The sequence below is a fragment of the Candida dubliniensis genome, chromosome R (assembly GCF_000026945.1).
Source record: "Candida dubliniensis CD36 chromosome R, complete sequence".
Classification (NCBI taxonomy): Eukaryota; Fungi; Ascomycota; class Pichiomycetes; order Serinales; family Debaryomycetaceae; genus Candida; species Candida dubliniensis.
In genome coordinates this window covers 2,136,546-2,154,840 of record NC_012867.1, presented here as the reverse complement: position 1 = coordinate 2,154,840, position 18,295 = coordinate 2,136,546, and the positions used below count along the sequence as shown (strand labels likewise).

General features: G+C 30.9%; 8 protein-coding genes across 8 annotated transcripts; 2 read left to right on the top strand and 6 right to left on the bottom strand. All coding sequences in view use genetic code 12, as the record gives it.

The window, feature by feature from the left end:
- Positions 1–227: 227 nt before the first annotated feature.
- On the bottom strand, positions 228–1,502 carry CD36_35210 (Ada histone acetyltransferase complex component, putative; the record flags this gene model as incomplete). The annotated part of the gene is made up of 1 exon (XM_002422436.1): positions 228–1,502. One exon carries the CDS (start codon positions 1,500–1,502, stop codon positions 228–230), a length of 1,275 nt encoding a protein of 424 aa, XP_002422481.1.
- A 486-nt stretch (positions 1,503–1,988) lies between these two features.
- On the bottom strand, positions 1,989–2,936 carry CD36_35200 (phosphomutase, putative; the record flags this gene model as incomplete). Its single annotated transcript, XM_002422435.1, has 1 exon — positions 1,989–2,936. The coding sequence occupies one exon, from the start codon at positions 2,934–2,936 to the stop codon at positions 1,989–1,991; it is 948 nt and encodes a 315-aa protein (XP_002422480.1).
- A 452-nt stretch (positions 2,937–3,388) lies between these two features.
- On the bottom strand, positions 3,389–4,372 carry CD36_35190 (phosphomutase, putative; the record flags this gene model as incomplete). The annotated part of the gene is made up of 1 exon (XM_002422434.1): positions 3,389–4,372. One exon carries the CDS (start codon positions 4,370–4,372, stop codon positions 3,389–3,391), a length of 984 nt encoding a protein of 327 aa, XP_002422479.1.
- Positions 4,373–4,967: 595 nt separating this feature from the next.
- CD36_35180 (dynactin-like protein, putative) lies at positions 4,968–6,275 on the top strand (the record flags this gene model as incomplete). Its single annotated transcript, XM_002422433.1, has 1 exon — positions 4,968–6,275. The coding sequence occupies one exon, from the start codon at positions 4,968–4,970 to the stop codon at positions 6,273–6,275; it is 1,308 nt and encodes a 435-aa protein (XP_002422478.1).
- Positions 6,276–6,317: 42 nt separating this feature from the next.
- CD36_35175 (conserved hypothetical protein) lies at positions 6,318–6,917 on the bottom strand (the record flags this gene model as incomplete). Its single annotated transcript, XM_002422432.1, has 1 exon — positions 6,318–6,917. One exon carries the CDS (start codon positions 6,915–6,917, stop codon positions 6,318–6,320), a length of 600 nt encoding a protein of 199 aa, XP_002422477.1.
- A 514-nt stretch (positions 6,918–7,431) lies between these two features.
- CD36_35170 (L-asparaginase precursor, putative) lies at positions 7,432–8,907 on the top strand (the record flags this gene model as incomplete). Its single annotated transcript, XM_002422431.1, has 1 exon — positions 7,432–8,907. The coding sequence occupies one exon, from the start codon at positions 7,432–7,434 to the stop codon at positions 8,905–8,907; it is 1,476 nt and encodes a 491-aa protein (XP_002422476.1).
- Positions 8,908–9,116: 209 nt separating this feature from the next.
- CD36_35160 (long-chain acyl-coa synthetase, putative) lies at positions 9,117–11,207 on the bottom strand (the record flags this gene model as incomplete). The annotated part of the gene is made up of 1 exon (XM_002422430.1): positions 9,117–11,207. One exon carries the CDS (start codon positions 11,205–11,207, stop codon positions 9,117–9,119), a length of 2,091 nt encoding a protein of 696 aa, XP_002422475.1.
- Positions 11,208–15,765: 4,558 nt separating this feature from the next.
- CD36_35150 (NADH-ubiquinone oxidoreductase subunit, mitochondrial precursor, putative) lies at positions 15,766–17,931 on the bottom strand (the record flags this gene model as incomplete). Its single annotated transcript, XM_002422429.1, has 1 exon — positions 15,766–17,931. One exon carries the CDS (start codon positions 17,929–17,931, stop codon positions 15,766–15,768), a length of 2,166 nt encoding a protein of 721 aa, XP_002422474.1.
- Positions 17,932–18,295: the final 364 nt, after the last annotated feature.

Below are 18,295 nucleotides of genomic sequence, written 5' to 3'. Positions count from 1 at the left end.
GACAAAAGAGAGATGTCTGTAAAATGGCCCTGCAAAGCAAATGTGATTGAAAAAAAAAAAAAATGGAATAACTACTGAAAAAAAAAAAAAAAAAAAATGAAAATGAAAATCGAGATGCCTACAAAAAAAAGAAAATGTCGTCGCATCCAAATCAATAGTATATTCTTACATTCGCTATTAAAGATACACACAGATGAACAACTATATATATAATCATGCAAACAAACTCATGTTCTCAACTTCTTTTCTTCAGGTTCTAGTATTTCGATATTTTTCGTTATGGAAATGTTAATACCTCCACGAGATTGCCTTCTTTTCCTATCATTTAAACCAACCAAGCTTGAATAGCTTGGATTGGTGCTTAAACTAGATTCTTCAGAATCATCCACTTCTTCAGCTTCATCATCAAACAAATGAGAATTATTTGTTGGCTCTTTTGTCTCTTTTAGGAGCTTTTCATATTCCTCTTTATTCATTGTTCCCTCTTTGATTAATTTTTTCATCAACTCGTTCAGAGGCTCTATTGATGGAGGTGTGGGTTGCTCCTCATCACCACCACCGTTTTCATATTCCAACTTTGGGGTGTTATTGTAACTAATTGTTGATGATCTTTCAGTGGCATTATTTAGTTCTTCTGTTACTGTAGCGGTTGTATTCATTCCTCCAAACAAAAATTCATTGATATTCAAATTTCTACTTGGATCAAGTCCTCTCTCAACTAATACTTTTATACTTGCTTCGCCAGTAGGATCTTGTTTAATCTCAGGTAATATATCACCACATTTCAATGCTGCTGCATCCTGAGAGGTATACTCTTTTGAATGAGCTATTCGACTATGATTTAGGAAGCCCTGGGCTGATGAAAAGTTACTTCTTTGACAATTGGGACACGTTAGTCTTACAACAACACCATCAGTTCGTCGATACAAACACCCTAAACTTGGATTCCTGATCCCTGATGCAACTGATGTCGCTGATGGGCGTAAAGATGATGTTGTAGATCTTGTTCGATATGAATGAACCGGTTGAGAAACTAATGATACTCCGCTATTGTTGTCGTCCAAGTAACTGGGTTTGAATTGCGGAGTTGACTCGGGTATTTGTTTGAAATTATCAAAAGTAGATGTTAACGATTTACTGAGTATATCAAAATATTTTGAAGTAAAATCAATGGGTTCATTATTGAGTTTCTTTTCATTGGGGATGTCAAAGAATTTCCTTAACATGAGCATTTGTGATTCGATCTTGCCAATTTCATTGTCAGATATATTTAGTTCTCGATGTTTTAGTTGGATCTCCAAATCTAGTTGACTTGTTAATATTTGCTTTAGTTCTTGATGTGGTATGTCTTGTAATCGATTGATAATGGTTTCCTCTGGTGGTTCAGTGGGGAAAATTTCTGATTCTGATGCATCCTGTTGTTGTTGCTCATCCTCAAAAGGGAAAGAATTTGGCACTTCTAGTTGTATGTCGTCATTTAATTGAAGTTCGTCACTATTCATTGTGGAATGGGATCACTAGATGTACTAAAAGAAATGTGGTGGTGTTTCTATTGTTTTTTTTTTTTTGCCTTCGGTTATCTACTATTCTATTTTCTATTCTGTATTTATTTATTATTTTTTCTTTTCTTTGCTGTTGTTACTGTTTTTCGTAAAAATACTGCATACAGTAGTATCCGTTGAAGATTTTGACATTTTGGCGGTGGCAGGGGATGTACTTTCTTGCGGGTTGACCTAGTTACTAAATATCGTCTTGTTATTGGTATTTCTACTATTGAGATAGTAATATTTGTTGTAGATGATCTATTTGATGGTGTTTTATTTATATTTTGTATCTTCAAGAGATCTAATATTATTATTGTTTATTGGGACAAAAAAAATATTCTACAAATGTTGCACTCATTTTTTGACATCATTTCGCTGAATTATTATTCTAAAATCTAAAAACAATTTATACAATTTATGCACGTAAAAAGTGGTTTACATACACTAAGCACTGCCAGTAGCTGTCGATGTTGCCGTTCCAGAAATCAGAGCTGGTGGATTAGGACACCAATCTTTAAAAGTATCCCAAGCATCATTCAATGGATAATCAGTGTTGGAATCTTTGATTGCAATCACTACGGGGATGGCACCACCAGTAGACATGGGATAGTACCGATGACCGACAACGTCCAACAAACAATAAATGATTCCTGAGTGCAAAACAATACTAATAACTTTTTCGTCAGGTGAATCATTAAAAATGTCCTGTAACAAAACCGCAGCACGATAGTCGCAATGTTGATCACTTTCTGATTTATCTGGCGACCAATTTTCATCCTGTTCTGTGAATCCTGGCTCAAATTCAAAACTAGGGACATAATTCTGAATAAAAGATTTACTGTGACGTTTGCTTTCAGAATCAATTCCATAAATCTCACGTGCAAATTCTTTGATCAATGGGGTTTTATGAGGTAACCCATTCCATGTAATATTCCACGTTTGTAAAGTTCTTCTTAAGGGACTCACAAAAAATTTCTCCGGTTGAGGGAAATCTGGAGTGTCTTTAATTCTTTGATGAAGGTTTTCGATTTGCTGTACACCTTTTGGAGTCAATTCAGCATCTTCCCATACTACTCCATCACGACCTGGTTGTTCAGCCCAGTAGCAATTCCAATCAACACGAGAAAAATTGCTTGGTGCTACATTATGCCACCCTTGGCCATGTCTTTGCAAAAAGAACAATTTTTCATTTGAGGCCAAGTTGCTAACAACATCATTCCAAGAATATTGACTTTTCAAACCAAAATTGTTGGTATCATCTACCTGTGAAACAGGAATATTGGGATCTGATTGGGCAAAATAAGTTTTTGATGAAGTGTATTTTGGAAGCGATATTGTGGTAGCGACATTGAACAAAGTCCAAAGAGTCCCCAAGGCCAAAAACTGTTGCATAATTGAAATGTTTATTTCTTAAAGCTTTAACTATTGATGTGAACTTTTCTTTCTTAAAAAGTGGAAAATCACCCCTACTTATAGAAAACAATCATTCTAAGAGTCTAATTATAATTCAAATTTGAATTCATATGTTCTTCCTAAAAACGGGGACCGCAAGCACAACTTTCCGGGAGCAGTTACAAACCATATTGTTCTTCGGGTTACTATGTCAACAGATTGCTATGAGAGGCTCATAGAATAGTATTTAAATTGAAACAATACCCTAATATGGTTTGTATACTATACATTCTTGCTATTAAACGTGGCCAATGTCATGAAATTGGAAAATTGAAGCCATTCCCTCGGTCCGGCAGGGAGAAAAAGAAATTGACAGCTCTAAAAAGAGCCATTTGACAATCTCATTCTATTTGAATTTATACATTTTAAAGTATACAAAAGCTATTGGTTATTTACTCAGCAATAGTACTGTAATGACTAGGAGCACCTGAAATCAGGGCTGGTGGATTAGGACAAACATCAGCATAAGTTTTATCTGGTTTATCTAAATCATATGTTGTAGTCTTCTTTTTCTTTTTATGAATAATCACAGGGATTAAACTGCCTGTAGCAATAGGATAATCACGATGACCAACAACCTCCAAGATAGAACCAATTAATCCTGAATGAGACACCAAACTAATCACCTTATCATCAGTTGAAGTTTCCTTGAAGATTTCAGTTAATAACGCAGCTGCTCTATATTTACGATGTTGACCGGTTTCACGTTTATTAGGTTTCCATAATTCATCATCCTCAGTGAACCCATTTTCAAATTCGAAAATTGGCCAATTGGCATGAATGTAAGTTTTATTGTGACGTTTACTTTCTGTTTGAATACCATAAGTTTCTCTAGCCAACTCTTTGATAAGAGGAGTCTCATGTTTCAAATCTTTCCAAGTGAGTTCCCAAGTTTGTAAAGTTCTTCTTAAGGGACTAGTAAAATATTTTTCTGGCCAAGGTAAATCTTTAGTGGTTTGGATCTGGTGGGATAAGTTTTTAATTTGTTGTACACCATTTGGAGTTAATTCAGCATCCTCCCAAACGACTCCATCGCGACCTGGTTGTAATTGCCAATAGCAATCCCAATCAACAGTAGAAAAATTTTGCGGAGCAATATTATGCCATCCTTCACCATGTCGTTGAATATAGAACAATTTCTCATTATCTGATAAACTATCAATAACATTTTTCCAAGAATACTTGTCTATCAAACCAAAATTATGACTGACGTTTACTTTGGATACATCGATATCTGGATCAGATTGACCAAAATATTTGGACGAAGAAGTGAATTTTGGGAGTTCATATGATGATGAGGCAAGAATGACTTGTGGGAATGCCAAAACAGTAGCAATCAAGAAGGAAATTAACATAGCTGAATTCGTTTGAACCATAATTTTTTTTTTTTTTTTTCCCCTAATCAACAAAATTCTAAGAAATTGGGAAGAAGTAAATAGAAATTTCAAAAAGCTATTTATATAACTATAGTTTTTGATTTAAATAGTGGTGGGAAATTAATTTTAGTAGTCGTCGTTGTTGTTGTTAGAGATAGAAATAGTTGGCTGCTACATCGGGCCAAATAATAATAATGCTCCGCAACTACGAACGCACGTGTATGCCACAATTTCAAATGACATTTTTCCAATAATAATCAATCATACATTGTAAAAGGATGAATCAACAATTAAAAAGCCTTTTTATTTTTCTTCAAGTACTAATAATAACCACAGAGGTTTTGACTTGGAATGGAACTTACATTCGCTTTGCCAATGAGTTATTTTTTTAGTGGTTCTCTAAAGAAGCTTGCCAAGTGTGTCAAATCTAAGTTGATTTAGAATTTAGTTTGAGGAAAAAAAAAAAAAAAAAAGGAAAAAACTTTACTAGTAAATCCGAGGCATAAGATTCAATTATTGCCAACCAGGGTATTCTCCCTTCCCTGTATCCACAAAAAAACAATCACCTCTCTGCTACTCATTTTTATTATATCAAATGTCAAGAATCTATAATGATTCATCAATATATTGTTCTGAGATTCCGATTGATTTAAATAGAATCGATAGTAATTTCCTATATCCTTTACTGGAACTATATTTTTGTCCAATATGTCAGTATCCCAAAGCTCCTTGTCAAACATCATATAAAATCGATTACAAATTTTGTAGTAATTGTTTAACTGATTATACAAAAAGTAATGATCCAAAACTAACCAAATGTATCAAGAATTGTTTTACTTGTCCTGAATGTACGATTCTGAATCTAAATATCAAAGTGTTTGATCATGATAATAATGGTAAGGCATTTGAATTCATTTGTGGTTATTGTCAATATAGGTTCAAAACAAATGTGATATATAAACCAAAACCATTATATAAAATAATTATTGATGAAATGAATGATCCATTCCATCGATTATGTCAAGAAATCAAACAAGGTGTTTTAAAACATCGAGAAACTAGAAATGATACTACAACAAAGATTGAAAAAAATATTGATATTGATGAATTACAATTAAAATTACGAGATCTAAAATTCAAAAATGATGCTAATAATGAGATTGCAAGGGGGAAATATCCTTTGAGTAATAAATTGACTACGAAAAAGACATTGAGATGTTTGGATTGTAATAATTTGGTTTTCTCACCAATAATTGAAAATATCCCACCTACTGTAAACAAAGTTGCAGTTAAATTCAATGCCATTGATTATTTACCCACTATAACTATATCAAAAATATTGAATGACAAATCAGATTGGAAAACACATCAAGTCATGCTTCTACATTTCATCAACCCATTGAAAACCAAAGTGCATGTGAATATTAGTATTCCTAGTTCATTACAGATTAAACATACCACCAAAAGCAATAACCTAACCACAACCACAACCACGATTAAATTGACCATTCTTAGAAACGAATTTACTTTGGGTGGTAATATTCCTGGTACAAATTTAATTAAGACTATTCCAACGGCACTTTTAACAACAAACACATCGATTTCCAAATCAGAATTAATACTTCGGAAAGGTGATTCCATGTATAAAGAACCACCATCAATTGAAGAAATTGAAGAAAATTTAGATGATTATATTGAAAAAGGATTAAATTGGTGTACCATTCCTATAATTATTGATTTTAAAAATAATAAATCAAATTTACCGGAAAATTTCTTAATAAGATTACCAATTTATGTTAATTTGAAAAGTGATATTATACCAGTATCATTATCAAAGATTAGTGATAGATTTTCTTTAGGGTATTGGAATGTTATTGAATTGAACAATATAAATATAGTTTAGTTTAATTAAAGTAAAAATAAATAAACAATGTTGTTGCTATTCCTAGAAATCTAGAGTTAATATCCCAGCAATTTTCGCTAGATGTCTTGAATCTAGGATGTTTTCAGCATGATTAGTATTATTATTATTAGTAGTAGTAGTGGTAGTGGTAGTAGTCGTACCATTATTATTGTTGTTGTTATTCCTAGTTGTATTATTCACAGTATTCATTGCTTGACGTAATTGTCTTTGAGTATCTGATTCATCTTGAAAATAGTCATCATCAATCAAGTCATCTTCATCATCTTCAATAGGGTCAATGTTAATATTGTTACTATAATCATCAATTCTCATGGAATCTTCAATTTCATCTATTGTTGGATATTGAGTTTCTTCATGATTATTTCTGCTGGTAGTGGATGCCACATTATCAATACCATCTATTCTTATTAAAGTATCACCCTCATCTATACGTTCTTCATTAGCACGAATAATGGCTTCATTAATGAATAATTTAATATATTCAGATGATAATTCTAAAGTACTCAATGTGATTCTTGTTTGTGGATCTTTGAAAGATAATTCTTTAAAAAGTCTAGCAATGGTTGTCACCGGGATAGATTGATTGATTGATTCATTCTCAATATCATTATGGTTTGACATTATGTGTAGAAGATTGGTCGTATTATATGAATTGGAATATAGTTTTTGTTTGTATATTTTGTTATGTCATTTTTTTTTTTTCTTATAACGCGTCTAGCGTGTACAAGATGAAAAACCAAAGAAGGTTCTGCGTTTACTATTGTGTTGCTAAAAAATTCAGATGACATTAGCAACTTTAAATTCTTTATTATTTATTGATCATGTAAAGAGAATAAGTCAAAGATTCTACCCCCCCAAAGTCTACAAGTACTATCAAATGGTGTTATTTCTTTTATTAATTTACTCAATTCCACACCTAAACCACTACTAATTATTGACTCATCAAACCCAAACCCAAATGTATATTGTTTAAAAATGCCGTATGGTTTTCCGTTCGAGTGTCACAAAAAATACTAACTGAAAAAAATAAAAAAATTGCGATGTTGGTATATTAATATCATCTTGGTCTTACTTCTTCATCTATATTCTTCGTTTTTTTTTTTTTTCATAATTATTCAATAACAAATCAGCAACAATGACACCCCCAAAACAAAGAAGAGAATCATCTTCATCAATCACAAATATTCTTACATTAAATAATCTTGATCTTGGACCAACAGGAAGTGTAGGAGCAATATCTGAAGAACCCAATCATCCTTATAATCATCATCTTGAAGATTCAGAACATTACCATACTACTCAAGTTGAAATAGAAAGTCATTTTTCTACTGATGATGAAAATATTCATTCTGGTATTGCTAATGATGATCAAGTTAGTCATTTACCCACAATCAAAATAAAATATCATCGATCAAATTCAGTTCATTCTATATCATCAACCAATTCAATTGATGGTACCATTGGTAGTACTACTAGTGGTGATATTTCATTATTACCAACAATTAAAGTTTTAGGTACTGGAGGGACAATTGCATCAAAAGGAGTATCATCCCATCAAACTGCTGGATATGAAGTTGATTTAACTATTGAAGATTTGATTTCTACCATACCTGATTTATCTCAAACTTGTCAATTAGAATATGAACAAGTATTAAATATAGATTCTAAAGAAATGGATAATTCTTCATTACTTAAACTTTATCATAAAATTCAACTTGATTTACCTCATTATGATGGGATTGTAATTACTCATGGTACTGATACTATGGAAGAAACAGCATTTTTTTTACAATCAACAATCAATACTTTTAAACCAATTGTATTATGTGGATCAATGAGACCAAGTACAGCAATTTCTTCTGATGGTCCAATGAATTTATATCAAGCAATAGTTATTGCATCAAATCGAGAAAGTCGTGGTCGTGGAGTTTTAATTGCTTTAAATGATAGAATCGGTTCCGGGTTTTATATCACTAAATCAAATGCTAATTCTTTAGATACTTTTAAATCTATTGGTCAAGGATATGTTGGGAATTTTGTCAATAATGAAATTAGATATTTTTATCCTCCAGCAAAACCATTAGGTTTAACCATGTTTCATTTAACTCATCCTTCCATTGGTGGTGCTAATAATGGTACAATGCCTAGTTTACCTGAAGTAACTATAATTTATGCTCATCAAGGATTAAATAATGAAATTTTTAAATTTATCATTAATGATTTAAAATCTCAAGGGATTATTTTAGCAACTATGGGTGCTGGTAGTATGTCAGAGAAAACTAATCAATATTTATCTGATTTATTAATTGATAATCCTAATTATCCCATTGTTTATAGTAAACGATCAATGGATGGTATGGTTCCAATTGGTTCATTACCTAAAGTAAACCCACCACCAGAAGACACTGTCAACGATGAAACAACAACAACAACAACAACAACAACAACAACAACAACAACAACAACAAAGAAGACGAACAAGAAAGTTCCATTTGTTAATGCTATAGCTGGTGGATATTTAAACCCACAAAAGGCAAGAATATTATTACAATTATGTTTGAATGAAGGTATGGATTTATCAAAAATTAAGAATGTATTTAAAACTGTATAAAGATGTATGTTTAGTATTGAAAAGAAATTTTTTTTTTTTTTTTTTTTGCAACCCTAAACCGGATTGTTGATAAACACTATACTAATAGTATAGGAATGGTTTAATAAATACTAAATTAATTACTAAAATTCAAACCTGAAATTATATAAACTAAACGAAACAAATCAACCTACTACAATTACTTACTAAAAAAACTAAAAATTTTCTTTTTATTCTTTATAAGCTTCTTCAACTTCTTTTTTACAACTTTCTAATATCTTCTTTCTTTGTAATTTTTGAGCTGAAGTGACAAATCCATTTTGTGGAGTCCATTCATCATCTGATAATACCACATTTTGAAGTAATTCGATACCTTTTAATCCTTGATGTTTACCAGTAGCCAATAAATGTTTTAAAACTGCTTTAACCACTTTTTTATCATGTACTAAATGAGCAAATTCTCTAGTTTCAGCATCATCAATGATTTTTTCATCTTTCAACATTTGTCGTAAATTATTTTCAATGGGTAAAACAATAGCAATTGGTTTAACTTTACTTTGATCAGCATAAACACATAAATTTAAAACCAAATGATTAGAACGATAAACACTTTCCAATTTTTCTAAAGCAATATATTCACCATTTAAAGTTTTAACAAGATTTTTTTTACGATCAATAATTTTTAATCCACCATCACTAGTCCATTCACCAATATCACCAGTTTTAAACCAACCATCATCAGTAAATGCTTCTTTAGTTTCCTTTTCATTTTTATAATATTGAGAAACTACTGGACCACCTTTCAACCAAATTTCTCCTTGATTATTTTTAGCATAATAACCAGCATCAGCAACATCAACCAATTTAGCAGTAATTGATCCTACCAAAGTACCCAAAGTACCAATTTGGAAATGAGTATGTTCCAAAATAGCGGCATTAGCACAAGTTTCAGTTAATCCATAACCCAACAACATTGGAGCAATCAAAGTACTAATAAATACTTGAGCATCAACTGAAATTGGTGAACCACCATTTAAAACATAACGTAATTGTCCACCAGTGGCACTTTTAACTTTTTTGAAAACAAAATCAAACATATCACCACCAGGGATTCCAAAATGTTTTAAAGTAGTTTTAGCTTTAAAAGCACCCCAAAAAATTTTTTGTTGTAATGGAGAAGCTTGTTTTAATTTTGATAATACTCCTTTACGAACTGATTCCCAAACAGCAGCAACACCAACCATTACTGTTGGCTTAAATTCAATCAAATCAGGTTGACAATTTCTACATGAAGCTTCAGTTAAAGTTTTAACATTGGCATAACCCAATGGAACCCCCCACCAAAATGTAATACATTCAAATGCCAATTCAAAAATATGAGCTAATGGTAAAAATGCAATTAATCGATCACTAGGACGAATTAAATCTCTACCGGCATTACAAGAAATCCCTCCAATAGCTGCCAAAATATTCGAATTAGTAATAACCACCCCTTTTGGATCACCAGTAGATCCTGAAGTGTACATAATACAAATTGGATCTTCAGGTTTAGGATAATGTAATGATTGTTTATCTTGATTATTAGCACCAGATTTAATCACTTCATCATAAGAAATAAATTTAATTTCTGGTCTAATTTTTAAAATTTTTTCTTTAGCAGATTTAGCATTTTCATACAATTTCCCATTTTGTCTTTTATCATTAGGATCAATTTCTTCATTATGAATAATATATTTAATTGAAGTAGCTTTTTTCAATGGATTAATCAATTGAGATAATAATTGATTATCAGTGAAAATGGCATCGGATTCAGTTTGTACTAAAGAATGAGTTAAGCCCGATTCACCCAAAGTATCATAAGCAGTAACAATAGGAATCCCTTGGAAACTTGCTGCCAAAAATGTTTGCATCCATTTATGTGAAGTACCAGCGAAAACCATCAATTTTGATTGTTGATCAGGTAATAATCCAAGTTCTAATAAACCTTTAGAATAATTTTTCACCAATTTTAACAATTCAGGATATTTGATATAATTATAAGGACCCATTTCATAATATATCCAATCTTTATTTACTTGAGTTGGAGTACCATCAACAACTTTTGTAACTTGTTTGGTTTCAACAATGACATCTTTTAAATCACGCCAAGCCATAGCATCTTTATTACCATTTCTTTTGAAACATTCATCAATAAATTCTGGCATGGTGGTGGCTTTAGAATCAGTTGGTCGCATAACTGCACCGTCTTTTTGAGCAGCTTTTCTTCTTGGGGCAGTTTCACCAGGTTTTGCTTCACCTACTGCAATTGTTAAAGGAGCCATAATTAAATGTGTGTATGTGTGTGTGAATGTATAGGTTTATTTAGATAAATAAATAGATAGATAAATTATAATAAATAAATATGATTTCAAAAAAACTTGAAACTTGTTGGTATTTTATTTCTTGATAATTGAAAGGGGGGGGGCAAAGTAAGGGTACGATATAGGTTCCAACAATTATCAATTTCCAAATTTAAATCACGATGATGGTAATAAAATTTCTTAAGGGAAATCTCCGTGTGTGTGTGTAGTTGTGGAAAATGCAAAAAAAACAAAAAAAAAACTTTGTTGGGTAAAGAAAAATGTATGAAGAATCAATTGGATTTTTCTTTTCTTATATATATAATAATATAAAAAAGGTGAAGAGGAGATTGATGAATAACAAAATTTATAATCCAAATTGATGTATTTGAAACAAGAATTGATTTAATAAAATAAAAAGATAGGAAAAAAAAGGGAAGATAATTTTGTTATGTTTTAAGAAATTGGGAAAACAAAAAAAAAAAAAAAAATTGTTGGTCCATCGACCGAGTTTATATATTTTGTGATATCTCTTATAAAATGTGTGTGGGTGTTAAAGTAGGAAGTGTTTTTTAAACCACACATTCTTTCTTTCTTTTTTGCTGTCTTGCCCAATACATACACATTACATACAAGGAAAAAAAGAAAAAGAAACCACAAGAAAAGAAAGAAAGAAAGAAAGCAAATTAACACAGAAACATTTGATAGTATTAAACCATCATCATCATTGCCTTTACATTAATGAATACATAAATACGTAATTGTATTTTTCTTTCCTTTTATTTCATTCATTCATTCACTTATAATATTAAATTTGCTCACAATTAAATTATTGAATTGACCCTCCCTCCCCCAATTTATTATATATTACCCTATGGCTGGTTTATTTTATTAAAATAAAGTAAACAATATACTCTTTCGTGGGTGTATAATTAATCTACCACACAAATTTCCTATCTCGGATAAAGAAATTAAAAGAAGACTAATTAATTAATTCTTGACATACTGCATTCTTATTTAATAAAGAGGAGAAAGAGAGAGAGAGAGAGAGAATCAACTCTATAATTTGATAACTTTCTTTTTTTGTTTCAATTTGTTTATTTCTGTTTTTTAGTTTCCTGGTTTAATTTATAAAATTGGACTACTCTCTAATTATTATCACAATTTATTAGTCGATTCAATTCCCAATCTTAATTAAATTAATCAATTAAAATACTGTGTGTTTTACTCTCTCTCTCTCTCTCTTTAAATCACATTAGTATGATTCCATTAATCTTTCTCCTTCTCCCCTTTTCCTTAACTATGGAGATTTGTAATTTTTCAACCCTTGCAGTTTCCCCTCTCTTCATTTTTTTCTCTGTTTCAATTTTTCTTAATTATTTTTTTCTTCCTCCGCCTTCTTTTCCTCTCTCCTTTCCCCTTTCTCCACCTTTTTATTGAATATTAATCCTCCTCTATTAACTCTAAACCTTATTGAGTGTTTTCTTAACATGGTCAATAATTACAATTGTTAAATCTCTAACTAAATTACCCGGTAATTAATCTATCATTTTGTCTTTCGGCAGATCTTGAAGAAAGGAAAGAAAAGACTTATACCGAGGTAAAGAATTCAAAGATAGCCTTTTTTTTTAAAGAATCTGTATTATCTAATTTTAGCGATCTTCTCTTTTTTATCTTATTCCCCATTCTCTCTCTTCTTCCTATAATTTATATTTAATATTATTTGATAATGCAAGTGAATCAATATTCCTCCTTCTCCTCCTCCTCCTCCTTTGTTCTGTTGGTTGGAGGAGAATTCATTGACAAAAAATAAACAATCAACACACTTTTTGTTGAGAAATAATAGAAGAAAAAAAAAAAACATAAAATGCAATTTTCTATTATCTACTTGTTTGGGTTAATATGTAGATCAACTATGGGCTGCTGTTATATAGTGAATATTAATCAACCCCTTAAAATCCTGTCAAAAATCAGGTAAACATTTAGAGGAGTTATCGAACCGATTCTTTTCACTAATCTTACAATATGTATACTATTTTGTCAAACAATAGATAAGTTAAGGTTCCTTCTGCCAAAATAGTAGAATAACATAATTTGTTCAATTCAATAAGAGATATAATATAATTTGCTTATATATATAATTTTTTTTGCAGTCAATATCAAAAATGCATCCAGTTTATTATATATAATATAAACTTACACTCCCCTTCCCTCCCCTCCCCTCCATGTTTGCTTCAATAAATGGGTGTATAAAGATATTCACTTTTTGTAGATTCCTTCTCCTCCTCCTCTGTAATTGTTCATTTGCATTTCCCTCTCATTCCAATACAAATTGTCAGGAATGATTTTGAACTAACCGTTTAGTTTTCTTTCGGGGTGATCAATATACCTGTATCTGTTCTAACTTTACCCTTGTACTTGTCAGATATCCATAGTATTCAAGATATGTTTGAAAACATTTTACTTGAGGAGTACCTCTCTTTTATGAGATGGCGAGGCAATGCCATTATTATTATTATTATTATTATTATTATTTCTTTACCTCGGTTATATTTGACTTGTACTTGTTTTCATTTTTTTCTTGTTGCCACCTTTTGTGTTTATTGTTACTCCTTTAAGAAGTCTTCCTTTCTTTTCTTTTTTTTTTTTTCAACTTTATTGTTTGATTTGGCTGCAAGAATTTTTTTTGTTTTTTTTTTTTTTACCTTAACAAATTTTACCCAACAATTTTGGAATTGTTGAGTTGATAAATGTTTATATACAGGATTAACCATATAATATATATATTATTGCCTTGGTTCCAGGGGAATTTCTTTTTTCGTTCTCACATGACCATGCATCCTGCTCAGGTAATCCTCACAAAAGACTTATATCCGATACAGACATAAAAGGCTGCTGCATCTCAATGCCAGATTTTCAAAACACCATTTGCATTACACATAATGTCATAACTATTGTATATTGAGTATTATATTACACAAACCAAAATTTCTTCACACTGTTTGTTGTTTTAGGAGTTTATAAATTTGTGTAATTATGTTTTGCAAATGCCTGAAATTAATAAGTATTTTACTTTTAAAGAAGATATACATGAGAAGCCAACTATGGCTATGGTGGGGGATTATTCACAGTGCAGGCTTATCGATTTGATTATGAAGTTTCAAGGATCAAAAAAAGGAGTAGCTATTCTGAGTACAGTTATGGAAAATAACCTTATAATGAAAACTGTCATCCTAATCGTTGGCTCTTATAACCCATTTTTCTATTATTCTATACTTGTAAATGTAAAATATTTAGTATACAAATTCTTTTACTTGATATGATCAATTTACGAATATATACTGTTTGGAAGTACTAGGTATTCTGATTATGGAAACTTGACCCATTGAAGAAGTTTTGTGGTATAAAAGCTAGTTGGAATTTTTTGGTTGCAAAAAATCAAAATTGTTAGTAGTAAAAGCATACATGATCTATCATAGTTTCCCCCCACCGAAGACTATTTTGACTCGGGAATTGATTGATAGATAGAAAGTGGGGGTGCAATAGGTTTCCTTATCCACACTCTTGTTGTAAAATAACTCAACTTACATTATGCGGTGTAATATTTGCCATGCAATTTACTTATGCATACGCAAATTTTACATTGAGGTTACTGCAAACAAATCGGGGAAATGTATTAAAACCTCCGAACTTAAATTATTTCACCTGGCAAAAAAAAAAATTTGGGCAATGTCAAAATTGACAATGTAAACAATTTTGTCATTTTTGACATTGAAATGGAAATTTTTTGGACAATGTCAAAATCGACATTGAACTGGAAATTTCAAGGACCAAGATTCAAAAAATGACTAAAATTTAATAGTAATAGAAAGTATGGGTTATTATGAAAGTTAATAATGGGGTTTACTTTAGTTGGAGGTGAAAAATAATAAAAAAAAAGTATTGAAAAAGGGGAAAGGCAATAAAAATGTGGTTAAATAACTGCAAAAAAAAAAAAAAAAAAAAAAAGTAAATAACCAAAACCAAAACAGATACAGAAACAGAAACAAAAACTACTATGTAATTATCAATCACTTTTAACAATAATATTTGATCTATTCAGGATGTAACTGCATTGTAATTAGCAACAACTAACAGATTATGTTTTGCAAGAGAACAAAAAAAAATATCTTAAAAAAATTTTTACAAATTTATTTTCAATAATTTCAAACATATATATATATATATATATATATATACTACTTTTATAAAAGTTGTTGTTAAGAAAAAAAACAATTAATTCGAATAATAAATATTTTTGATATAAAACTGTTATAATTGTTGTGCGGGTGAGTTGGGTTATAAAATTTGAATTGTGAATAATTATATATTGTACATGATATGCATAGTAAAAAGAAAAAAAAAAATACTCATGATGTTGTTCTACCAATTGAAGAGAAACCAATTAATCTATCGTCTGGATACTAGTCATCTTTCCTTATGGAGCAACATTGTTTTGCTTTGTTTTATTTGTTGAGCTATTCCTTTTTTTTCTTCTTCCTTAAAAGTTGATATCGGGTTTTTCATCTTTAATTTTATCTATTTTAGCACCAAATGTAGAAATACATTTAGCCATAGTTGGTGAAGATCTTGAAATAACATCAGTGAAATAAAAGTTATTAATTGGATTCTTTAATGGTTCTCCAAATATAATAGCCGATTTATTTTTATTCACTAAATCTTGGAATCCAATCTTGGCAATTTCTTGAGATACCGGTTCAATAACATCATGTCTAACTAAATGAGGAGCAATTTCTCCTAATCTCAATCTCACAGAATAAATATCATCATATGGTAGTTTAGCATCTAAATATTCTGATAATGCTCTTATAATCTTCCAATCTTCACGTGCTACACCTGGTGGATTTGTGGCAGCTCTAGTGGCTTGTACTCTACCTTCAGTATTGACATAAGTACCGGATTTTTCAGTGTATGCTGATCCTGGTAAAATAACATCAGCAAATGATGCTCCTAAATCACCATGATGACCTTGATACACAACAAATGCATCTTTGGGGATATCTTTATTTGTTATTTCATCAGCTCCTAATAAATAAATGAATTTGGCTTTAGTAGTAGAATCTTCAGCCAATGTATTAAATCCAAGATCCAAAGCAGCCACTCTTGAAGCTTCACGATGTAATAAATTGACACCATTCCATTCACCAGAATTGAAATTTTCATGTTTTGAAGCAAATTCACCAACTAATTTATAAATGGCTTGAGAATCTTTAGATTCAGCAACACCAGATCCAACAATAATTAATGGTTTTTTGGCTTGACCTAATTTTTCACCAATTGAACCTTGTAATGCTTCTTGTAATGCCTTGGCATCTTCTCCTAAATTAGTGACATCAAATGTCGAATCAAATTCTTGACCAATAGAACTGATTTCTAAATTGGATCTTAACCATACTTTTCTAATTCTAGTATTCAAAACAGCAGCTTCAAATCTTGGATTGGTACCTACCAATAAAATTTGATCAGCATCTTCAATACCATCTATAGTAGAATTGAAAATATAATTAGATCTAATATCAAATCCATGAGCATTAACACTTTGTTTAACATCAGTGGTAACATTTTCTGATCCTAATTTATTAACTAAATCTTTCAAAGATACTAATGATTCAGCATCAACCAAAGCACCAGCAATGGCTTTCAATTCACCTTCTTGTGGTTTAATCTTAGAATATGCTGCAGCAATAGTCGACAATGCTTCATCCCAAGTAGCAGTTTCAAATTTATCACCATTTCTAATTAATGGAGTAGTCAAACGTTGAGTTTTTAATCCATCACAAGCAAACCTGGTTTTATCAGAAATCCATTCTTCATTGACATCATCATTCAATCTTGGTAAAACTCTCATGACTTCAATACCTCTAGTATCAACTCTAATATTGGATCCAACTGCATCTAAAACATCAATGGTTTCAGTTCTTTTCAATTCCCATGGTCTAGCTCTAAAAGCATATGGTTTAGAAGTCAAGGCACCAACAGGACATAAATCAATGATATTACCCGACATTTCCGAATTGATATTTCTTTCAATATAAGTACCAATTTGCATATCATTACCTCTACCAGCAGTACCAAATTCTGGTGCACCAGCAACATCATTCATAAATCTAACACATCTAGTACAATGGATACATCTATTCATTGATGTTTTCACTAATGGACCAATGGCTTTATTTTCAACGGCTCTTTTACCAACAACTTCATGGAATCTACCACGATCAGAACCATATCTTTGTGATTGTTCTTGTAAATCACATTCTCCACCTTGATCACAAACAGGACAATCTAATGGATGATTTTCTAATAACATTTCCGTAACCCCTTCTCTAGCTTTTTTAATTCTTTCTGAATCAGTATGAACAATCATACCATTTTGTACTGGCATAGCACATGATGCAATCAATTTAGGCATTCTTTCAACATCAACTAAACACATACGACAATTACCAGCAATGGCTAATTTATCATGATAACAATAACGAGGAATAGTTACACCTGCCAATTCAGCTGCTTGAATAATTGAAGATCCAGCTTCGATGGATACTTTTCTTCCATCAACAGTGACTTCAACTTCAGCTAATCTTTTGCTAGATGCCGATATATAACGTTTTGATGATCTTAATATATGGGATTTTATAGAATGCATTATAAAATGTGGTGGGAAAAAGAATATATGGATAGTAATTTGTAATAATGATTAATGGGAAGTGGGTGGGTTGAAAGTATTGATGAATATGTCAGAAGAGTTTGTTGTTGTTGTTGTTGTTGTTGTAGTAGTAGTAGCAAGAGGGGTTGACTTTGATTGTTAATTATTCTATGAAATTTGAAGTTTTTTTTTTGTATGTTTTTTTTTTTTATTCAGAGAAGAAGAATAATTTCCTGTATTCCAATTGGGCCTGTAAAATTAATGAAAATTAAAATCAGGAATGAAGTCCATGCTTACAATTTGTATAGAAAAAACATGACTTCTGTGCAGTCCATTAACAATTCCATATCTCTGATTCGTTAAT